Source organism: Triticum dicoccoides, chromosome 6B (assembly GCF_002162155.2).
Source record: "Triticum dicoccoides isolate Atlit2015 ecotype Zavitan chromosome 6B, WEW_v2.0, whole genome shotgun sequence".
NCBI classification, from domain to species: domain Eukaryota; kingdom Viridiplantae; phylum Streptophyta; class Magnoliopsida; order Poales; family Poaceae; genus Triticum; species Triticum dicoccoides.
This window is the reverse complement of record NC_041391.1, coordinates 661,965,708-661,973,492: the sequence shown is the minus strand read 5'-3', so window position 1 is coordinate 661,973,492 and position 7,785 is coordinate 661,965,708. Positions and strand designations below refer to the sequence as shown.

The window sequence follows — 7,785 nt, the reverse complement described above, 5'->3', positions numbered from 1 at the left end:
GTGGAGGGAGCAAGCTAGAAATAATTGGTTTGGAAATAATTGGTTTTGAACTGTCCATGATTTAGATGAATCCAGCTTTTCAATTTAATCTGTATGCTGTTAGCAGAAACCTTGGAACTTGAAAACCCAAATCTGGTTCAGTTGAGTAAACAGCAAGAAACACATATTTTTGGTCTTGAACTTGTTTTGCATGTTGGTGGATGGCCATGCTTGTGCTGCAAGTACAAGTTAAATGAAAATAATGTTCAGATTTCTTCAGAGAAACACTGAATAAAACAGTTAACAGTAGGTGTGTACAAAACGTGGTCTGAAGCTTGTTGGGAGAGAATCACTACATAAGGCACATATTCACACTAAACCTTGATACAGAAATTATTGGTTACATAAGGCACATATTCACACTAAATCAGTTTCGACAGTGTCAAAGCATACAGTAGTAGTGACAGTAATTTTGATAATTCAAGCAAATTAATTGAACCTATCTATGCCCTGAAAAAGAATAGGTAATTGTGTCAACATTCAGTCAACATTCAGTTAGGCAAAAAAGAATAGGTAGTCAATTGATTTGCTTAATACAACAAGCCCTGAATTTAGTCAGTACTCTTAGAGCAATTTTACTGTCATGTTTACTGAATCTAAATCACAGGAGAACTGTCGTTTCTAAATTTGTTTCAGTTAACTTATGTCAAAATTTCTTTCAAACAGTTTTCTGTCAACTTGTGAGCAAGAAAATGGCTTCAGAAAATTCAGTTAACTGAGACTACAGTGAATAATGTTTCAAATAATTATGAGTAGAAGTGGTTAGAGCAAAGTGTTTGATAGCAGGACTAAGCTGCATTCTTTTCTTTTTACCACCATAAACAGCAACTCAAAAAAATTCTGTCTCTCAGAAAACAAAGATGGTTATGGCATAGATAAAGATAAGGACGGAGCAGCAGCTGGTTGGACTTGGACACCTGAAATTTACTGTCATGCTCCACCCCATCCATACTTGATCGACAACTGATATTGACACAAAGCAAAATTCTCATACTCCACCCCATCCATACTTGATGGACACCTGAAATTGACAAAGGGATTTATCACAACATGACCCTGCTTAACCGTTCAATGCAGGAACAACGAACTTTTATTTTTTAAAAGAGGAACAACAAACTTAAGGGTTCTTCCATCCATCTCAGCACTATTTTAGCCAATCCTGAAACAGAAAATGCTAAAATATCGATCAGTTTTAGTTCAGGTTCAGTGCAAGAGGACATCTTTTAACTGAAATTCTTTGGTGTAATTTCAGTTAATTGAAAACAACAACTCTGCAAGTGGAGGTTTAACATGGTGCAGGCTCTCCTAGAGAATAGAGATACTCTCAACCTGATGGCTTGTCCCTCACCACGAACGCCACCATGCAACTCTAGCTTGCTCTGTTTAGCTCTGTTCCATTTCCGGTAGACCAATCGAAGAAGATGAAAAATAAATTGCAAGAGACTGAAGGGAGGAGAAGGGGGAAAATGAGACCTTTGACTCCGGCGGACTCCTTGGTGCAGCCGCGTAATGCTCCGGCGAGATGTAATCGATGTCGGTGAAGCCGCGTAGTGCTCCAGCTTGGAAGTGGAAAAGGGGCACACGTGCTTCCCACTGCTCAGGTCGAAAACCTCCATGGAGGGTGCTAGCTTCGTGGTCGACGGCGAGGAGGTGGTCGACGACGGGCACATGCGGAAGGAGAGCGGGCGTTGGGCGTTGGGCGGTCTTCTCCAAAAAAACTGAATCTTCACGTTCCTCTGCGGGCAGCGGACGGAGGGAAACGAGGCAGCGGCATGGGGCGGCGGGGCGGAAGCAAGGCGGCGGCGGCGGCAGGGGTGTGGGGGAGCAAGGATGCGGGGGCAAGAGGAGGGGGAGCAAGGCGGCAGGGGCATGGGGAGGGAGGGGGCGAGCAAATCTGCGGGCGTCAGTCGAGTGAGGACTGAGGAGAACGACGAGGACCGCGGGTTTGGTCGGGAAAACGATGAGGACTAAATTGCAAAAACACCAGCGCGACATGTTTTTCGGGACGGAGGGAGTACAACATGCAGGGCTGTACCAACGGCCGGCGACCAGCGCCGCCCGCCCCACCCTTTGTGCCGGCCACTCACAGCCATTCAACCACCGGTTCAAACAAAAGCGTTTCAAAAAGCAGTGCCACTGCATCTGCATTCCAATCGCTCGCCCAAAAAACACAAGGTTATTTACAAACCCAGGTAGGTAGGAATAGTTCCATTTCCATATGTTGCTACATCGCTACTCATGATATGATAGATATAGATACCAATAGGGGAGGGATTTCGACCGCCCCACCGCGGTAAAATAGATAGGAGGGGGGGCAGCCAGCCAAACTAACAGGCAAAATATGACACACCCTTTCAAGAAAAAGCCGCAAAAAATGGCAGGCGAAACCGGATGCGGTTCATCAGCTGCTGGTGGCGACGATGGGGCTGAATGTCACGGGCCACGCCCCTCCTCGCCGGTTGGCCTCGCCGTGGGACGCCGACCGGCCCAGGCTCGACCCGAACCGCGAGCACCGGATGAGGCACGGGTTGGTGTCCATGGCGCCCATGCAGAAGGACGGGTTCAGCTTCATCGCCTGGCAGCTCAGCGACCGGAACGACGACGACCCCATCGGCGGCATCCGCATGCCCCCGCCGCAGTGGAGCTCGCTGCTGGCCCGGTACGGGTGGCCTCCACCAGGGGCCGCCGAGTCGGAGCTCACCGCCGGGCACGTCGCGCAGAACGACAGCGAGAGGCTGTTCCGGGGGAGCTGCTCCCTTATCGGGCTCGTGCCGGGGAGCGCCACGAAGGAGGTGATCGGGTGCCGGCACAGCGGGCACGGTATGGCGCCCGCGGGGTTCGCCGACGTGTAGCTGGTCGAGCAGAGGTACAGGGCGCATCTCGTGCAGAACTCGTGTTTGCATCCTGCACAGGTGAAAAGGCTCGCAGTCATTAACCGAAAGCAAGAAACGCGCTTGCTTTTTGTACTCCCTGCGGTTGTTGAGTTACCAAGTGGATATGTGCCAGAACATAAAGTGTGAGCTGATTGATGAACTTCATATGACACTCATGCAGGTAGTACTTCAACAGTTTCATGTCCTTTTGTGAAAGATGAAATCATTTCCAGTAAACTGACAGTTTGCTTAAAGCACAATAGCATGTGATGTGGGTAAAATGTATATTTCACTGCGTACCTTCTGCGGCAACAGAGCAGCTCCCGTCTAAGCAGACAGCACATGGGTCAATGCATACAGGTGACTTGTTTAGGTACCTCCAACCACACTCCCTACAAAGCAAATAGACACCTAACTATCAGATGTTACCACTAACCAAAATAAACACTTGACAATAGTTTATTATGACAGTCTGTTAAAAAATAGAAGCCACAATATCTTCATGTTGCCAGGGTTAGGGACAACATAGTGGTCTGATCATACTATAAGAGACCAATAATTATGCAAGTCAATAATACATATATGAATAGGGATGACAACTTATAAGAAATAATGTTCAGTTCTCTATTACATTTTTTCAAACGCAGACTACAGAAAAGGGAAGATAACCTATTTAGCAGCAGACTTTCTTGTTTTCGATAATGGAGATATTGTCCCCGGCCTTCTCAGCCGAAGATACGGACAGCCTCAAAAACTTATTGCATACTTTTTTTATAGCTAAACAAACTCAATTTGCACATGAGCAGGACAACTGGAAAGCAGAAAGTTCAGCTTTTTTTGCAACATTTAGTACGCACTGACCTGGCAATGCTCATGATACTCATAAGTGGGAGGCACAAATATGGAGAAGGAAGAGTACGTATTTGACCCCCTGGTTCATTACTCAAAATTTCCTCAATAGAGGTTCTATGCCATGAATGAGCTACCATTAACGGGGTCGAGCTGCATAAGGCAAATCAACAACCAAATCATAATGAGGACGAAAACAATGACAGTTCTTTGTATGTATCAGCAATTCAAAATCATACCCACTAGCATTTTTGGCAGCAAGGTTGGCTCCTCGAGCAATAAGAAGCTGCACTCAACAATGTATGGTTAGCGGATGTTGAGAAAATCACCATACATTTAAACAGCAAAACTGCCTTCAGATTAGCAGAACATACTTGACAACATACAGCATTTCCACCACAAGCAGCGTAATGAAGTGGGGTGCTACCTGATCCTGTCAGATGAAAACAAAGGAACTTATAAGTTATAACCCCATCATATCTGCATCAAAACACAAAGCTGAAAAATACAGTACCTATTGAGTTAAAAAGCAGCAGGAAAAAAGCAGTAGCAAAATACCTATAAGGTCGATAGTTGTTCCATCTTCAATGGTGACCTCAGAAACTGATGCTCCCAGGTCCAATAACAACTGTACACACTCTACATGGCCATTTAACGCTGCCATATGAAGTGGGGTTAGGCCTCCATCTGCCTTCCAGTTTACCATCTTGACCAAACCACTGCCAAGACAGGTATGTCACTACATGATTCGTTTAAGAAATAAATGAGAAACAAGCAATGGACCCAACATACTCATCATCAAAATCAGCATCTGAAACTTCCTCAGACGATCTGTGATTCGTCTGGCTTAAGAAGTTTGGGATGCTTGGCACATAATCTGCAAGCACGAGACGAAGGCACCGGGCATGACCATGCAGTGCAGCAAAATGGATAGCAATCCCGCCATTCAAATAATCTGTCCTGTGGATCTGAAAGACATTTCGCCGCCTCAGGACTACATATCCAAGCAGTAAAAAAGAATACCAGTGAAATAGCAAGAAAAATGCTCACATTTGCATTGAAGAGCATCAGTGTCTGAACAACCTCCCAGTGGCCATATTGGCAGGCTTGCATCAGAGCAGTCTACACATAACCAGAAACATACAGGCTTCATTACAGGTTCCCGACCGGCTTCATCTCTGATGTCGAACTGAAAATTACAAAAATGTAGTATAGCAAAGATTGAATTTACCTGCCCCCTGTAATTCCTGAGGTTGATCTCCACACCGGATTCGAGCAACAGAGAAACAATCTAGACATGGTGTCAACAGATTTTTTTGGATGCATAAATGACAACATTTTAGCCAGCCTGGAAGACAAAATGGCATTACCTCATGGTGACCCTGCGCCGCGGCGTAGTGCAGCGGCGAGTTGCGGCCGCCGAATGTGGAGTAGCGGGCCAGCCGGGGGTTGTACTCGAGGAGCGCGCGCGCCTCCTGCAGGTCGCCGTCCCGGGCCGCCGAGACGAGGCGCTCGCCGGAGGCCGAGCACCCGAAGGAGTTGCCCACGAGGCTGAGGAACCCCATGGATGCCCAAAGACGAGGCCTTCACGGCACACCACCCTTCCTTGAGCGCACGGGAAGACCCCCTATCAAATGCTCACCGAATTCCTCAAAAATCAGGGGGCACCGTTGGGGGAAAGATGGCAAGAAGTCAAGAACCCGCCGTCCACAAGAACCGCCGGGGTCGCTCGCTGGTCCCGATCGAGGCGAGCGGGGCCAAGACCGGCAATTCCCCTCCGAATCAGCCCCAAATCCCGGCAAGAAAAGCGGGAGGCCGGAGGGGGGATCACGGGCGGCCGCCGCCTCGAATCCTCAGAGCGCCCGCCCGCCCGCCCGCGATTCCGGCGATGGGAGGCAGGATGTGGGGAATCTTGGGCGGGCAAAGCCGAGGCGATTTGCACGAACGCGGGCTTGCAATTCGGCGAGGGCGAGGCAGGTGGACGGAATAAATGATCTGATGGAGACGGAGACGGCGACGTCGACGTCGAGATGCAGAGAGAGAGAGAGGGTGGTGGTGGTGGCAGGGAAATCTCCACGGCACGTCCCTCTCCGGCGTACACAGTGGTGCTTCCAAAAACTTTATATCGCTTTAGAAAAATAGAACAGCAACTAATCAACGAACGATAATGACTTGGATTTAAATTTTAATCACCACGACGATGTGCGACGGCGACCTCTAAAACAAAAAAGATAAGACATGGCTTTGCTTTACCTTTTCCAACCTGCAAGATGGATAGTTGTGGGTGACAAAGCTCACATTTGGTGTCCCCCTCCTATTGTTTACTTGTGTTTATCCATATCCATGGGGTTTGCTTTTCTTTGGTTATTGACATAGATAGATGTGTTTGCCATTGGTATTGTGATTTATAGACGTGGTCGGCGACAGCCTCCCGAGATATTTATTGATTGCAAATAAAAGGTACCGATAAAGATAGGGCGACCAAAGACCATGTTAGACTGATTATTATTTGCTACTAGGTATATCTCATTGTATTTTAGAATGCAATAAGTGTCAACCTCGCGCGCAATTGATTGCAAATAAGGCGTATCGGTAACGCTACGTCAACCAAAGCCCGAGAGAGAAGATCTCGTTGGCGTGGTTATTTCATACTAGATATACCCCCCCCCTCCCCCTCAAATTTTTGAATACAATCAATGTCAAAATCACGTATGACGCATCTGTGAGTCACGACACGGCAAGACCCGCAAAGGTGATCTCAATGACGGAGTGGTTACGGTTGTGGAGCATAGTCGCCTCTAACATAGGAGCGGTGAAATTGCTTCAAAACATGATTGACATCAACCTAGCACACTATTCAATTGCAAAGTAAAAGCGTCACCGATGGTACATCAATTAGTGGCCGAGAGAGAAGAACTTGTCGAAGTGGTTGTTTACAACTAGATGTTTTGCACGTTGTCTTTTAGAGGTTTGGGAAAACTCCTATACAAGTGTGGTTATGGGTGCAAGCTCCGCAACAGTGGCGGATGTGAGCATCATTCCACTTCCTAGAGGCATCGTAGAGGAACTCCACTCGTATCCTTGTTGTGGTCCGCTCTCCTCAATTATGGTGTTGATGGGGGGAGATGGGCGCCGCTGCCGCTCGGGGTCGTAAAGCTATCATTTTGCTGCACCTCATTGTTCTTATGTGGACTTTGACTGGCTCTTTGTTTTGCCACCCAAGCTCATGTGTGTCTGCTAGTGATGGTTGATGGCAATATAATGGGGTTCATGCTCTTGGTGCAGTCTCGGTTGATCGGCATCCTTTGAAGACATAGATGTCCAAACCCTAGTTTGCAAAGTGCTCAACATTGTCCTTATGGCAAAGCTCGTGGCCAAGGTTCATGTTATGTTTACTGACATGGATTTAAATTTAAAGCACCACGACGATGCGAGATGGCGACCCTAAACAAAACTGACAAGGCATGGCTTGCTTTACCTTTTCCAACCTGCAAGATGGATAGTTGTGGGTGACAAAGCTCACATTTGATGTCTCCCTATTGTTTACTTGTATTTATCCATATCCATGGAGTTTGCATTTCTTTGGTTATTGACATAGATAGATGTGTTTGCCATTGGTATTGTGATTTATAGACGTGGTCGGCGACAGCCTCCCGTGATATTTATTGATTGCAAATAAAAGGTACCGATAACGCTAGGGCAACCAAAGACCATGTCGGATTGATTATTATTTGCTACTAGGTATATCTCATTGTATTTTAGAATGCAATTAGTGTCAACCTCGCGCGGAATTGATTGCAAATAAGGCGTACGGGTAACGCTACGTCAACTAAAGACCGAGAGAGAAGACCTCGTCAGCGTGGTTATTTGCTACTAGATATACCCCCACCGAATTTTAGAATACAATCAATGTCAACGTCACGCATGACGCATACATGAGTCACGACGTGGAAGTGTCGTCGACCTGGCAAGACCCGCAAAGGTGATCTCAATGGAGTGGTTATGATTGTGGAGCATAGACGCC

The 7,785-nt window shown here is 47.1% G+C and overlaps 1 protein-coding gene across 1 annotated transcript; it reads right to left on the bottom strand.

Annotated features, from left to right (window-relative positions):
• Positions 1-2,157: 2,157 nt before the first annotated feature.
• LOC119323269 (probable E3 ubiquitin-protein ligase XBOS32) lies at positions 2,158-5,326 on the bottom strand. Its single transcript, XM_037596872.1, has 10 exons — positions 5,132-5,326; positions 4,993-5,052; positions 4,812-4,883; positions 4,554-4,729; positions 4,320-4,480; positions 4,136-4,194; positions 4,001-4,047; positions 3,774-3,914; positions 3,213-3,304; positions 2,158-2,943 (listed from the first exon to the last, which is right to left on the bottom strand). Exons 1-10 carry the CDS (start codon positions 5,324-5,326, stop codon positions 2,441-2,443), a joined length of 1,506 nt encoding a protein of 501 aa, XP_037452769.1. The 3' UTR covers positions 2,158-2,440.
• Between the last annotated feature and the right edge of the window lie 2,459 nt (positions 5,327-7,785).

What these genes read in the sequence shown, in the direction of transcription:
- LOC119323269 (XM_037596872.1), bottom strand. Translation starts at nt 5,326, where the DNA reads ATGGGGTTCCTCAGCCTCGTGGGCAACTCCTTCGGGTGCTCGGCCTCC. An exon ending in AACAACTATCGACCTTATAG is followed by an intron (nt 4,195 to 4,319) that starts GTATTTTGCTAC and finishes TTCATCTGACAG; the next exon opens with GATCAGGTAGCACCCCACTT. An exon ending in CTGCTCTGTTGCCGCAGAAG is followed by an intron (nt 2,944 to 3,212) that starts GTACGCAGTGAA and finishes TCACCTGTGCAG; the next exon opens with GATGCAAACACGAGTTCTGC.